Here is a 15,981-nt window from a genome sequence, read left to right as displayed (position 1 = left end):
AATATAGTAAGTAATGTTTTGACATAGTTCATTCTGCATGATGGGCATCTTTAAGATTAGTACTTGCTGTGCACGTTGATACTTTTGTATCTAAACGATACATTCATCCGAAAAATTGAGAGTTAGGGTCCAGTCATTATCTGCTTCAGTTTCACCTCCCATATTGCAAGTTTTTAGTAAAGTAAAAAGAATCTCAGTGCTTCCTCCATCCATTATTTACATTGTTGTATGACCACTGCTTCTATAAGTGCAAACACAAATTGTGCTTTTTTTCCAGATATTTTACAAAAGAATACTGTGCATGCTTAAATGAAATTAGTTAATACCATAAAAAGAATATGTTTCTCAGTCTGAATCTTCTTATAAAATCACATTAATAACTATAAATATGATTAAAGTGACTTTTCCTTTAGGCCATATGATCAGTGGTCACTGTTTTGTTAGCCGCAGCGCCCCCTAGTGTCTGCAGGAGGGAACATAACCAGCCAACGCTGTACCACCACATCAGTGTGAAGATGGCGGAGGGTGAATTGAACGTGGACAGCCTCATCTCTCGGCTTCTGGAAGGTGAACAATCTCAATACAGTCTCTTATTTTTTACCACACGCAGGCGGTTGTGCTCACTAAACCTGCTGCGGGATTTATTCCGTAACCACCGCGGTTGCTTTAGAAAACGCAGGAAAAACGCGTTAGGTAGTGCGGCTAACGTCTGCCGCTCGGAGCGGCTAGTCCCCGGCTAGCGGAGGCTAACGGTCCTGTTAGCTGGCCGTGTTTATAAACACTGTCGGCGGTGAACGCCTACATTTCTCAGTTTTCGCAGTCATAGCTAAGTTGCTCCTGGCTAGTCGTTTCACTGCGTCTTGGCCTTCGCTTCAGCGTGTAATTAAACTTCCTGCCTTGTGTTTTTGCTCTGTTATATTTCAAATGTGTGTTCGGTTCGTGTGTGCCGAGTAGAGGGGGGGACTGGGGACGTGTGTCCTGAGCCACTGTGACATTAAAATACAACCCGGATCGATGTGCCTCTGGCTTTACTGCTCATACCTGTTACAGAGATTGAGTTAATATCTGTTAACCTCAAGTACAAGCAACGATTATCACCTGGACATGTTTAAGTTTTGCCACATATCCTTGACATGCTGTTCAATTTCTTTTGTGGTCTGGTTAATGTTACATTTTTGGGAAGGGGATCATTTCCACAAATAGATGAGGTGCCTAAAAAGACCTTAAACACTTACATATGATTAACAGTTTCATCTTATATTGTGTGTTCATTTTCAATAAATGCTTGACACATTTGATTAGGGAGGCAGTTTCAGTTGTGTTGGAGTAATTTGAACTTTTCCAGCTCTCCTCTCTCTGGTGATGTAGGTGTATTTCAGTGGGCAGGTTGCTGTGATTCACAGCACTTATCCACACTTGGCCCACATTCGCTTTAAACGCGTGTACAGTAAATTGTAAAACTAGGATAGGGTGGATGAAATGTTCGTCTGACTTTCACAATGTCCTGCTGTGCTCACAATGAAATTATTGCTTTCACGCTTTGGTAAGCAAAAGGGGGATTACTGTTCGTGTCTAAGGTCCAGGTTTTGTGTTTGTCAGAGAGAGAGAGAGAGGTATTAAAATCCTTTTGTGTTGGCTGTCCACCTGCTCCAGAGAAGGCGGAGAGTTTTTTTTTTTTCTGCTCCCCTGTGATATATCCTTTGAGTCAGACCAGACCACTAAGGCGAATTCAGCTGTCCTTGGCATACTTTCCATCAGTTATCTTCGACTGTTGGATGGATGAGACACTGTGCCAGCACTGAAATGAAGAATTGGTAGTTAAGTGCTGCAACTTGCCTTGTTTTTCTTGCAGCTTCATTTGCTACTAAATGGTGAAAGTAATTGAATATAAGCAGGGAAAAACAAATATCAAATCCATTATCCGTATTGATCTTTCACACACTGTGTTTTCCCTGGTGCTCAGCTTGGACCGCAGTGACTTGATGACAGTGTTGCTCGTATGTTGGATGGCAGTTGGACTTGGCATCTTTCACAGGTTGTTAGTTTTGTTGCAATCTTGTTTTGTGCAAGATGGTGATTGTGTATTTTTTTTTTCCCCTTCTCCCCGCGCTCACAAAACAAGTGACTACACATTAACTAATTAATTTGGATGTTAAGGCTTCATAGGCTTCTTACATAATCGCCCAGCCTTGTAATTAGTTGTGTGAACTTATTCAGGGGTTAGAACCAAGCACACGTGCAAACGATTTATGACTGTGATAAATGGCCATTAAAGATCGTCATCTCTTCTTATTGTCTGTAGGTAAGGCATTTCTGCTATAGATATCCCACTATTACTGTGCTTCTTGTGTGCCTATGACAGGGTTAGGGATTTTTGTTTAATAATGTAGTCTGGATCAGTCACCTTAAAACCTTGTTATGAAGGGTTTAGTGGAAGTCAAGATAATGCACTCTGCAGTTTAGCAGGGATGAATGCCAGGCTACTAGGGATGCAGTAAAAAAGAATCTTATTGCAATGATTTTTACAGATATAAAGATTTAAACTAAATTCACAGTTGTATTTGTCCTGGAAAAAACTATAAAAGTCATGATGATGCGACATTTGTCAGGGTCTGTACTAGATTTGGATGCTGAACTCTGTACCGATTGAATTACATTGATACTACCAAGCACTGATTCACATCCAGTCAATCTGTGGCAAAGAGAGAGCGAGATGTCACCCCCTGCAACAGGTCACAGTGAGTCAGGTTAACACGTGCTGCAGCATTTGCAATGCAAAACACAAAGCTGACCAGAGCAGCACATCAAGCTTGAGGAAACACCGGGTCAGACCTACAATATATGTCTAAGCTGAAGAGGATATCAAGAGTATACCATTTCCTCAAAGCCAGGTCTCCTGCAGCTGACATGTAGCCAGTGATGCACCCGTTAACTTTTGATTGATAAGGCATCAACATCTTCAACACCATCTTCAATTAGCTAGCAGGAGAAGTAGTTTTTTGGAGATAACTGGGCTTTTTTTCACCATCCTGGTTGATATTATCTCAGCATTCTTACTAGTGTTAGCCAAATCTCAGCCACTGGCTGCGTCCCATATTCCCCACTCCAAGATTTTTCTAGGATGTCCAAAATCATGAAACATGAAACCAGTAGTACATGAATTGCAACCAAATAACAGATGAATATTACAGAATGCAAGAACGACTGTGTTGATATTCCATCAGTGTCTTCATTTCAGTCCAGTTTTCCAGGTTGTAAATAAGGAGGAGCAGTAAAATAAGTTTCTCCAGCTCCTTCCAAGTCTAAGAACAGCCTCCTTCTTCCTCCGCTGGTCGTATTTAAAGGACATTTTTGTTTTACAGAGAGAGTAAAGTACCAAATAAAACTAACTTTGGCTACCATCCTGGAGAACAGAATTTGTAGGCCAAGGCATTTTTTGCAGCACGTCCATGCTTCATTATCGTGCTGTGTTGTCAGTTATTTCATCAAAAAAACATTAGTCTCTGCAATTTTTGCAAGAATTTCTTATAATTGCGTAGCCCCAGTTTGTGCCGTTTTTCCAGTTTAAGTTTGTGACTCTGTTCTAAAGGCTAGAACTTGAAGAACAAATTGATGTCTGTATTTTATGGATATTATATTGTTATAAATTGAGCAAAACCTGTTTTGGTCCTCAACCACTTGCATGGGTTTTGGCAGATACTTGCACATTAGCACACACAGCACAACCATCAGCACATTTCCTATATCAAGAGACAAGATTTAAGAGTTAAGTTTTTAAATCAGATCATTTGATAGGCTCTGTTGAGGCTTTCATTTGCATCACAACAGTCCATAATAGCTTACTGTATGTTTTGCTGTCTGGGAAAATTCAGTCTTGAGGAAAAACCAAGTGTCAGCAAGAGTGCTTATTCATGGGAATTAAAGTGTATGGAACACTGTGTCACTTTCTCCGCACACGCTTACAGTCACACAGCCGCAAACTCACACTCGCAGTGATTCGGTCTCTGATGGTTGTAAATCCTTGTCATTGCTTCATTTTAGCCTTTGCCCCTCAATGTTCTTAAGAACATAATCTCTTTTAAAAGTGCCAGCCTGCAGAAGTGCGAGCAGTGAAAGGTTCAGTGTTAAAGCCAGGCAGGCTAAGCATCCGAGCTTAACTCACTTGGCCCGGCCCTGATGAGGCCTGGCCGTGGAGCGGAGAGAGCCCTACTTCTGCTATTTCATGCCTCATACCACGGCTATGAGGCAGTGCAGATACCCTAGATGGATGATAAAGAAAATTGATGGTGTGAAATTGATGGTGTAAAAAGCAACACTTCGTTAAGATTGGTGCAGCCCTGGAATAGAATTGGCACTTAGATTTACCATCTGTGAGGATCCATATTCCCTTGGTTCTCTCATCGCTCAGATTTGGTTGCATTACATGACTAATGAGACGGGGACGATGAGGGAGTCTGAGCCAATTTGTGCAAGTAGCATGTATATGTTGATGATTGCAAAAGAAAACCATGCACTTATTACACTTGTTAATCTTATTTTGAACTGTTCGCTGTTTCGCCATTCTCTCATCCTTTAAGGAAACAAAATGGAAAATTGTTCAAGTAAACTTCCTCCCTGATTAACATGCACTGGTTTCACTAGGCTCAGCTATTCTTTAATGGGATCTTGGGTGGGCGTCTAGCTTTAAGGCAATACCAAACATGGTTATTGCATAATTCTTCAGGCATGGATTTGTTCATCACTTTTGTTTTCATCGTCAATAGTCCGTCTTCATGCAGTGCTTTGAAATGCTTTTTGTGACGTCAGACTTAGATTAAAAGTAAAATCTCCATGTAAATGCCATCTAATTATCATTTACTATGTATTGATAGAGTGAAGAAGCACAATTGGTCAGTGTTAAATCGCCAGCATATATCTTCAGCCTGAATATTTTATAAATATGGATTTCTACCCTTGTTAACTTTTGACACTGCTCACTTGATGTATATCTAATGCTTTGTGACCAGGATGCAAAATTAACCTTTGTGTTTGACAGTGTTCAAATTTTACCAGGTGCTCAGCAGAAAACTTTTTTTGAAGGGGGGTAGGGGGGAGTACTAGTGGATGCAGCAAATCTACCATCCACTCTGCATATTTTATCAGCATTTAGCTGGTGACTGGTGCTTATTTTATGCCTGTGACTGCTTATAAGCAGCTGGCATACTCCCTGCAGTATTACTGAAGAACTGCTGCTAATAAAGCTCCGCTAGTTTGGTGATAAACACGTTTTATTTCACAAAAAAGCCCTCTCTCTGGCGTATTGTAACAAATGCGTATTTGAGGGCCAGAAAGGCGTTCTTTGTGAGCTGCCCGCAGTCGCGAGATGTCACTGCAGCACTTTGGTATCAATGTAAGTGGGAGAGCTTTGCCCCCACACACAACTTTGTGAGCTTAAACTGGTAATGTGCCAATTGAAAAGCCCCCTATCAGAACCAGTTTCTGGCAATACTAATATATCATAAAACGTCCTAGTGGCACTGATTAATCGATTAATACTTTTTTAGTTGCAGCCACAGTAAAATACACACTTTCCAAACTAAATGGAACTTCAGCCTTATACAAGCTACAAGTAACCATAGCAAAGGAAGCAGCTTTGTCTGTTTAATCTCACTTTTCATATCTCTGACTGTTTCCACTGCTGACTTAGCCAGTGCTTGCAATGCTCGCTCCTCTTTTCATCGTTGCGAGATAAATCTGCACCCAGAGTTGTGGCTGAGTGCCAGAAAGTAGGCTTAAGCTAACAGTGCAACTACACAGCCAATAAACCCACACCAGTGCTGAAGATGCAAGCTGTGCTCATAGTCTCAGCAGTGGGTTTCTTGAGTATGGCTGACACTAAGCAGCTATAAGCTACAGAACCATTACGCCCACAGATCATCAGATTTAAAGATTGCTTTGTGATTCTGACGCAAGTGGGGTTTTTATTCCCCTTAGGTGTAAAATTCTTGTATAATGGTCCCATGCTGATGAACTTAGCTGGAGGGGGTTTGTTGGCACTGCTGTTTCATCACTCACGGTGTTGTGGTCTTTTTCTCCTCATCAGTACGGGGATGTCGCCCGGGGAAGATAGTCCAGATGACGGAGGCAGAGGTGCGGGGCCTCTGCATCAAATCCAGGGAGATCTTCCTCAGCCAGCCCATCCTGCTGGAGCTTGAGGCGCCCCTCAAGATCTGTGGTCAGTCTTCTTCGCTTGGCTTGTTTAAAACCACTTCATGTCTGTTTTTGCCTTTCTATTTATAAAACATGAACTTAATGCTGTGGTGTCTCTTTAACAGCACATCTAGAATTTAAACATTTGCTTGCAGACAGGGTAACACTTCCCCAGCCGGGTCATATATTAAGTCACTGTTTACCTCGATTGACTATATGGATGAAGAAGGATACACATAGTGTAGGTCAGTGCACGCATTTACACAGCTTGTGTGTTGTTACCTTTCTCACATGAAATGGACAGACCAAAGTGAACTCTCTCTCAACAGTTCTGTTCAATCTGCCACTGAGACTATCTCTCCCTCGCTCCCTGCACATCTCTGCACCCTCCCACATGCCTTATCTCTTGCCTCCAGTGAAGCACTGCAACCGCAAACAACTCTGAGCCCTCTAATATATGTGCAGGTCCTTGAAAAATACAGTACGCAAGCTCACATATAGGCCTACACACAGTTCATTTGTGGCCGTCCTCATACCAGTTCCCTCCCACACACATTCACTTTGAGATTGTTGTTTTGTTCTCCTAATACTATATCAACCTCAGATGACAGCGTTTGGACTAAATGTAATAATGGGAAACTGTAATTAGATCCAATTGATCTAATTGTCTCCAGTCAACTTGGATGTTTAGGAAATGATGCTATCCATATGTGTGACATCATATGTTTCCGAACACTGACTTTTTGAAGGCCTCAGATGCTCTCATCCATGCAGACCTAGCTGTGGCAGGTTACTCTGAAATATGCATGAGTTTCAGGTGGTGTTATTTGTCCCTGTGTAAAGCTTCTTTGTCCCTCCTTAGCTCCCTTTGTTGAGTTGCTGAACTTGTGTCCTCATGCTGAATACTTTAACCCAGGCCGTCAGAGTAGCACCATTGACTGTAAAGACCAAACAGTGCATGCCTTTAATTATTTACTAATGCCACATGGATCAGGTTCTGTGACTCCTCGCTCATACATGTTAACTTTCATGCCACCTGTATCGTTTTGCTGCAGCTATGACACTTCTATGTCATATAATCAAGCAATCAATTATGAGGAGGTGTTTTTGCACAGGATTAGTATTACCTGGGTACCTTTAGTAATTTGTAATAAATGTGGAGGTAATCTGAGATATTATTTAGGTATCAAAATGTTTATTTTTTATTAGTGCTATTATTAGTAATAAAGGGAGATAGAAGTGATATTTGAACCGATAAACATTTGCATTAAGAACAAAACATCTTCATGCAAGAAACTGCTCTTTACCTAAGTACAAGATACTTTACTTGAGTATTTCTGTTTCCTTGCTACTTCATACTACAACTCCACTACATGTATTTGATATGTTAATAGTTAAATGTAACCAGTCAGATAGTGTTTTGGGTTGGACATTGAGTGACATAATGAGGTGCCTACTGGGTGTGAAATAATGCTCCATCAGAGCCCTTTTCACGTAATCTTTTCTTTTATTCTGTCTCAAAACTACTGATAATAATGAATATCGGCCCCAATAATCAGTCCACCAATGACTGGTTTACCGTAATCTCACGTAAATCTGCCATACGCCACACGAATCGACATGTCTGTGATTTGGGGTGGCATTTCGTTTTAAACATTCGACTAACTTGATGTCTAAAAGCGATGACAGAGAAGGATAGGAGCAACAGAAGGTTGTCATGTTCAAGCACAGCCACAAAGCAGCTTGATCGAAACGAGCCGCAAACGTGTATTTGAGCTTGTAACACATGCAGAAAGTGGGCGAAACAACTTTAAATTATATTCAAAATGTGGCGGCCAAAGAACAGACGCTCCACTTCTGAAAGTTGATGTTAGTTGGAGCCTGTGCTAAATGCGAATGCACTGCACAAAACACAAAAATGGGGTGGTAATTTGTAAATCATTTGCGGTTCCCTAGTAACACTCCTTCCGTCCAAATAAAGCTTGAGATAGTAATTTTCGTTGCAAAAATAATCCAGACGGATGATAATGATTAACAACACCCTGCAATCACAATCCTGTGCAAAATTACCAAGGGGTTGTGATGCTAACCATAATGGCACCTTACAGTTTCAGAGCAAAATGTAACTGATTTGTTAGCCTGTTGAATTAGCCGAAGAAAGACCGCAAGCTCGCATCCTATATTTACACTGTCACAGAGTTTATGTTTGCACTCTGTGGGAGCATTTATCATACACATTCAAACTCTGGGAACAGTGTCAGTGTTTGGGCTGGGTCCAATAGAATGCCTTTAATTATTTTCTGAGTACAAATATTCACTGAAAAGCAGGACCAACTTTCTTATTTCAGAGTTTATGATATAATTAAGAAATGCAACTGCCTCAGTCATAAGTTAGCAGAATATGACTGACAGCTGTTCAGTTTCTCAATCTAGATTAATGTGTCAAAAAAACAACAAAAGAACCCCCCCCCCCAAAAAAAGGCTTGATTTAATATGTTTTGATATTTTCTTCTGTAGACGCGTTCGTCTTTTCATGTCATTTTATTTTTTGGATGTTGTGTGTATGTTAACTTTTACAGAATCTCATGTCTTTGCTACCTGGTATGCTATGATTTGATTCATGTGATTGCCTCTTACTGTCTGGTGCTACTATATAGGTGAGGCTGTTTGTTGTTTGGAGCCTTGATGAAGGGCTGAACCCTTTTTGTCTTTTTATTTGTCTGGCCTTTTATACTGAAAGCTTTTGAATATTTCCCTCCTCACATGATGCATTGCTTTGTATTTGGAGTACATCTCTTATTTTGTAGTACTCTTTTTCCCATTGTCAAAGAGCACCCGGCACAACTTTTATCTACACAGTAATACATAGAGAAACCAGTCATCTGCACATTTATTTCTGCGATCTCTCTTATTTTCCTGTCAGTGTGTCGTGTGTATCACAAGGTGTTAGATGTATCCGCAAGGTGTTATTTTCACATCTTGCTGTTGATCGCACTGTTTTCAAGTTTGAACACTTGAAATAAAACATGTTATTACTTCATTTATTATATAGTATTTCTCCACAGTTTTCCTCTTGTTGTTGTTGTCTCTTCTGTGTGAAGTGGAAACCTTGTTATTTGAAAAAAAGTAGGTGAGCACAGCACTATAGTACAGTTATGGACTCAGCCTGTATGCTCTGAAATGTGCTCCAAGCAGTATTGTTATTATATTACTATAGGTATCATTAAGAGCAGCATTATTAAGTGTTCCTCAGACCTTGTTGAGTATCTGACTACACAAGGTCATGCAAAGTGATTTATAGTTTTACTGCTTAAGTACAAGTGCTGTGATTCTCGGCTAATAAGATAATGGCCATCCCATCACACATACACAGGCAGTCTTTGTTTTAATGTTATTTATTTAATTATGACTGATCTGTCTGTCTTTTCAGAAGTCAGCATGACATGTAACATTTATGTACCACACTTGGGGAGTCATAATATGCAGTGCTGTGTCATCTAATTTATGGAGAGTTGAGTTATCGCCATTGCTTTCACATTATGTTGTCCTCTGAGACAGATCGTGTTCATTTATAACACTGACCTCAGGTTTAGCGCTCCGTTTTTTTCCCAGCTCTCAGCCTTTTTGCTCTGCTTTTTAAACCCTAAATCTCTGCTGCTATTCTTGGACTGTTTTGACACTGCAGAGGCAGGGCTGAGTAAATAATTCACTGTCATCCTACAATTTCTTGTGATAGGGCTGGGGGGGGGCTGCCCCATAAAGAAGCCAGTCTTGGTGGAGCTCGCAATTTCCCATTCAGTCACACAGCAACTCAACCAGGAGTCAAGGAACGTTAGTGTAAAACTAACCCGAGGTGTCCTCTCTGGAGGCAGACATTTCCACCCTTTTCCATCTAAAGGTCGTTGCTAAGGCATTTCTGTTGTTGGTATTATTGCAAACAGGCTCAACTGAAATTGAAGACAGCCAATGCCAAAGGTGTGGGAGAAAACAAACAAAAACAGTGAAAACAGTTATAATGCTGAGAAATAGAGTGACAAAAGAGTATTATTTTTAAAAAAATCCAGTTAATCCTTTTTTTTTTTTTTTACTACAGCTCAGCTGCAGTTAGCACTGTTCCTATAAAGTTCACTAACCCCCAACTGTCTCTGCAGAGATTACAGTTTATGTTGCCATGTCTCTGAGTTTAGCAGTTTATCCAAATGTGGCTTTGTTCCTGCTTTTCATTTCCTTTTCTGTGCACACTACAGCAAAAATGAGCAGTGCTAATTGTTTATGTCTCATGTCCTGTTTTGGTGCAAGCACAAACACGTTTGATTGTTCTCCTTATGTTGTCCTCTGTATTTACTCCATCCCTCAGTGTTTACTGTTTTGTCCAGAATGTATTGCAGACTGCCAAGACAAAAAATAATCCGTCCATTGAAGTCAGTACTTTCATGTTTGTATGTCACATTTATAGCTTTTAGTGGGTCTGTTGCGGCTTTAGCATGATTCGCATTAAGACTGTCATAATTTCAGATTTTCAATACATGATTGTAATTGTGGCCAGAAAATAATCACAATAACAATATCAGTGCAATATTGGTCCAGGCTGGTGGGCTAACTCTCTTTGGATGCGGGTAGAGTGTCTGCAGCTTTAGCACTGTATACAGTGTGGTAGTTGCTAGCTAGTTACTTTGTCATCTTTCCTTCTTTTTTCAGTTTAAGGCGGCTGGCAACCAGCATTAAGATTCATTATCACCTCCCACGCTGAGAAAGTGTGAGCGAAAAGAAACAGAAATTATTTAAGAGACGCCTGATTATTTACATGATATTATCATCTGCATATTATTAATATGTTATCACGGTTATTGTCACAACCGGTATATTGGGACACATAATATAGACTTACAGTGCAATGTATGCCCAATGACAAAATATTAAATATATGACTATTAATTTTACTGTCGTGGCAGATTAATGGGGAAGCAAAAAGGCTCATATGTTATAAAACTGAAAGCAATATGTAAAACAACTCTTTTTTTGGTAAATGTTTTATTATACATCCCTGCTTGCCACCTAGCATCACCTGTTTCGTGAGAAGTTAAAACTAAAAGTAGGACATGAAAACAGCAAGTTTGGAAATGATTAAAAGCCTTCCTGACTTCATACTGACAGCTTATGGACTGTGTTGCTCTAGCACTGTATTAATACTTTAAGACCGTGTTTCATTGAAGTTTGGATATTGTATTATTAATGTAAAGGATTGTGAAGTTGTTACCATTACGAGCGCTCGAATCAAATCTTTGGACGCCAAGCTGGGGCTGCGTGTTGAGGGCAAAGAAAGCTTGGTGCTGAAACACAACTGGCTCAGCACAACATGAGCACTGGAGTATAAGATGAAACCAGACTTCAAACATCAGAACTGCTCCTTTTAATCATTCATTTGCACGGAAAAAAAATATGTTTTTGCATGCCATGCTGAGACACGGGCAAAAATAAGTGTAGGCCAGTAGCCAGATAGGTTTGGTGCCAGTAGTGGTTTGGGTTTTGGTGCCTAGATCACGGACGGGCATGGGGGAATAGACAAAAAGCATGCCAGCCACTCTCATGATATAAAGTTTTAATTTTTGCTGGTCATTTTTGTCTCAGGGTCGGGCAGCTGCAAAAGGCCTATTATTTCATTTTAATTCGCATTTGGTACCATCTTGTAATGAAGCACTGCCTTAAAAAAAAAGAGTGTGGCACATAATTTTGTGTCCCATTTTGGTCACAATGAAGCCTGTTATTATTGTCCTGGCCTTTCTGGTGAGGCTCCCTGCAGTCATATGGAGCACTTAGCCCAAATTAGAGCAGCTCTGAAGTTGGTGCAAGAGGATATAAAAGGAAGCAGGTCTTGGCTAGGTGACGGAGTGAGGCTCCCCCGTTGAGATCCTTTGGTAAGACTGATGTCACAGAGACAAGGTTGACCCTGAATCCTGCGAGAGCTGTTAAAATTAAAGTAATTTTGTGTGGATGTGTGTCCTTTATTTTTGTGATTAACCTGGATTGTCAGCATTCTCTCCCTTGGTAGCTCATTTCCCAAGGGCCACGGCATTGATCTGGCAGCAGTTGCAATGGCTCATTTTGTGTGTGTATCCTTGGGCCTGCAGCTAAAGTCCCAGTAAAGCAATGGCAGTCATATATTCCCACCAACCTACATGTCTGGCTGTGTTCTGAGAATCAAAATGGATTCAGACAGATAGGAGTTGGTGTGTGTATATGCAGTCTGTGGCATAATGTTCTAGCGTCTTTTCATGAGCTCAGCCAGGGTTTTCCCAACTAGAAATTGTCCTAGTTGACCAGTAGTCATTACTTCAAGACATTAGTCGACCAGTTGTCGCACTTTCATGATCTTCACACTCACTAAAGGCTTAGTTGACTATTTGGGGTCTGCACTAATGTTTACATCTACATCATCGCTGTTGTAAATAATTTGGTCGCCTTTATTCAGCTGTCTTAAATTCTCATTATTTTACCCTCTATGTAGCTTTTCCTTCTGTAATTTGGAGGTTGACTAAACTTTCAGTCACCTCAACTGCCACTCCAGTCCCGAAAGATGTTTTCTGAGAAAGTAACCCTCTTGTAGCACAAGCTAAAGAGTGAAAGAGTAAAATAAAATTGATGTTACGCAGCCTGTCCTTGTGCCTGCATTTTCAGTAAATAGTCAGGCTCAAGTCTTGTCTTCCCTTTTTGCTTCTGACCCTCCTTTTTTAGGTGATATCCATGGGCAGTACACAGATCTACTGAGGCTGTTTGAATATGGTGGCTTCCCTCCAGAGGCAAACTACCTTTTCCTGGGCGACTACGTGGACAGAGGGAAACAGTCGCTGGAGACCATCTGCCTCCTGTTGGCCTACAAGATCAAATACCCAGAAAACTTTTTCCTGCTCAGGGGCAACCACGAGTGTGCTTCCATCAACCGCATCTACGGATTCTACGATGAGTGTGAGTTGCAATGAAGTCACACAGCCCTGACGCTCATTTATAGTTATGTTCTAATAGTGTGTTTTTTATATGCGTTCCAACAGGCAAGCGCAGGTTCAACATTAAGTTGTGGAAGACCTTCACTGACTGTTTCAACTGCCTCCCCATTGCTGCTATCATTGATGAGAAGATTTTCTGCTGCCATGGAGGTAAAGAACTGTTGGTATTTTCTCAAATACACACCAGAATTTCTTAATACTCTTCTTTAAAAAAAAATACTCAAAGCAGTACCACTCAAAAGTAACCTTTTCTGTTTTAGGTTTATCGCCTGATTTGCAGTCAATGGAGCAGATTCGCAGGATTATGAGGCCAACAGACGTGCCTGATACAGGTACTGTGTGTCTGCACGCTCATACCTCACACTGAAAGTGTTCACTTCCTCTGGCTTTCCCCCCTAGAATTCAAAGTTTACCTTTAAATGACACCCAGGCGTTCTCTCTTCCTGTTACATCAGTCATTCTTCTGTGTTGCATCAGCAAAGCCAGCTGGATTTTTAGCACATTCCTCCCACAGTTGTCTGTCCAAGCTCCTCCTTGAACTCCTTCCTCTTCTCCCTGTGCTGTCTCCCAGGCCTGCTGTGTGACCTGTTGTGGTCAGACCCAGATAAGGATGTACAAGGTTGGGGAGAGAACGACCGCGGGGTCTCCTTCACTTTCGGAGCAGATGTGGTCAGCAAGTTCCTAAACCGCCATGACCTGGACCTCATCTGCAGAGCCCACCAGGTAATTATAGATGGAGTGGAGCCTGTTACATGGAGAGGAAATAAAAGAGGCACACAGCAAGCAATTGATCTTTCGTCGAGACTTAAAATTGGATGGTCACGCACTTACATGATAGCTGACCTCCATTAGTTTGTCCGTCTTTGGCACAAGTAATTACTGCGGCTGATGCAAAGACACAGACACCCGAGTTAAACCACATATTAATAGATGGACCTTGTGCAGCAGAGTCGCCCCCCCAGTTTCCTGCTACTATTTCATCTCTTTCCTCCATGCATAATTCATTGTAATTTCACCTAGGTTTCGGCTATTATTTATTTTTCCTGTAGTAAAATAGTATGAAATACAAAGAAGAGGAAACTACTGTTTGCATTCGAGACGCTGACGTCAGGTGTCTTAACCTGATTTAGATTGAAATGTGAAACTTCTCCTTGCTGGATAAATTGGCTGCTGCTATTTCAGCTCAGAGTTGGGCGTTTTTTTACATTGATTCAGGTGTAGGTGGTTTTGTACACTCAACCCCTAATAGCAACGTCGGATCTTGAAACTAGCTGAAGATCTGTTTCTTGGTATCGATCGATGTAGGCGGCGGAATAATGTCACGTGTCTCCCAACAGGTTGTGGAGGATGGATATGAGTTCTTTGCCAAACGCCAACTGGTCACACTTTTCTCTGCTCCAAACTACTGCGGGGAGTTTGACAATGCAGGTGGCATGATGAGCGTTGACGAATCCCTCATGTGCTCCTTCCAGGTAGGGGCACATATACATTGATCCCTTTTCATATGAAACACATTATTTCAGACAAACTCACACATTTTCTATTTTTTTTAAAGATCCTAAAGCCTTCAGAGAAGAAGGCAAAGTACCAGTACGGTGGTGTAAATTCTGGTCGGCCTGTCACCCCGCCCCGCACCGCCCAAGCCCCAAAGAAGAGGTGAATGCGCAACCTTGGCTCTTCTCCCCTTCCTCCCTTCTCCCCCTTGTCCGTCCCCAGTCTGCCATCGCAGCAAACCCCTGTAACTCCCCTGTATAGCGAAGATACAGGGCTTATCTAATTGCCCAAATCTTTCTCCTCTTTCTTCACCCGCCCTCCCCAACTCCACTGACAGCTCTTTTCTTAATGTGTACGTGTACATAAATTTGCTGTGACCAATCTGTTTCTTTTTTGCCTGTTTGTTGGTATTTTTGATATTATTAACAGATAATCTCTTTTTTTGTGGTTTTACTTCCAATGCCATTTGAGGTTTTCTGTAGGTTGTGTGTCGTGAAAGCGAATGCCTTCTGGAGAGGGGCGTAAGTGAGTTAGACAAATTCTTGTTCAGTTAAACGAAAAAAAACCACAGTAGAGATCGTACTTTGTTTTTGCCTTGACCTCTCAAATAAGCGGAGAGAATCCTTCCAATGTATTTGAAAGAGACCGAGGGTTTCCGTGCAATGCTAAAAGCCGTAGACACAAATAGCATTTCTCCGATTCCAGTTGGAACATGTTGCAGCATCTGCGGTAAACTTGTTGTTATGCACATTTTATATATTTAAGCATTGAACAAGTGTACATCCCCACGAGTAGCAAAGAATGTGAAGAGACCGGCGTGAATGGAAAAAAAAAGAGGCTAAATCAGAAGCTGCTGGCAGTGGACAAGCTCTACCCGGACACAACGCCCTCTGGGCATCGATTCCTCTGCTCCGTTATGCCTCCCTGTGCCTCAACTCCACACCCACGCAAACACATGCCGCTTCTCACACAGAGCTGGTATTGACATTTTCCTGGGTCTGTTTATTATTTGTTCTCATCGAGATAATTTCCCCCATATGATCCTCCTGATTTATTGTGAATGATGCCAAGAGATTTATTTTCTTTTTTCATTTTGTGCCCATAAAAAAATAACTGATATAGATCAGTTAAGGTCAGTATTTAATCTGCAGACATACAGGATAAATATTGCATTAAAAGAAATGCTTATTTAATTGTCCTCTCTATGTATGGAGAAGCAAATAAGGATAGAAAATTAAAAATAGCACTGGTTGCAATTTTGCAAGTGTCTAACTTATTTAAGTAAGTAAGCCCATAC

The 15,981-nt window shown here is 41.1% G+C and overlaps 1 protein-coding gene across 2 annotated transcripts; it reads left to right on the top strand.

Annotated features, from left to right (window-relative positions):
* The first annotated feature begins 432 nt into the window (after positions 1–432).
* LOC119004845 (serine/threonine-protein phosphatase PP1-beta catalytic subunit-like) lies at positions 433–15,069 on the top strand. 2 transcript variants are annotated; one of them, XM_037072117.1, is made up of 9 exons: positions 433–567; positions 6,083–6,214; positions 6,345–6,434; positions 12,922–13,152; positions 13,236–13,340; positions 13,451–13,522; positions 13,762–13,913; positions 14,528–14,662; positions 14,746–15,069. In XM_037072117.1, the coding sequence occupies exons 1-9, from the start codon at positions 516–518 to the stop codon at positions 14,848–14,850; spliced, it is 1,074 nt and encodes a 357-aa protein (XP_036928012.1). In that variant the 5' UTR covers positions 433–515; the 3' UTR covers positions 14,851–15,069. The 2 variants fall into 2 exon arrangements, with proteins under 2 accessions (XP_036928012.1, XP_036928013.1); XM_037072118.1 differs by lacking the exon at positions 6,345–6,434.
* Positions 15,070–15,981: the final 912 nt, after the last annotated feature.

The sequence above is a fragment of the Acanthopagrus latus genome, chromosome 16 (genome assembly GCF_904848185.1).
Source record: "Acanthopagrus latus isolate v.2019 chromosome 16, fAcaLat1.1, whole genome shotgun sequence".
Classification (NCBI taxonomy): Eukaryota; Metazoa; Chordata; class Actinopteri; order Spariformes; family Sparidae; genus Acanthopagrus; species Acanthopagrus latus.
This window is presented reverse-complemented; position numbering and strand designations above follow the sequence as displayed.

Bases quoted from the DNA above. Each gene is read 5' to 3' on its own strand.
- LOC119004845 (XM_037072117.1), top strand. From the start codon at position 516: ATGGCGGAGGGTGAATTGAACGTGGACAGCCTCATCTCTCGGCTTCTG. The intron at 568-6,082 runs GTGAACAATCTC...TCTCCTCATCAG, and splicing joins CATCTCTCGGCTTCTGGAAG to TACGGGGATGTCGCCCGGGG. The intron at 6,215-6,344 runs GTCAGTCTTCTT...ATTTGCTTGCAG, and splicing joins GGCGCCCCTCAAGATCTGTG to ACAGGGTAACACTTCCCCAG.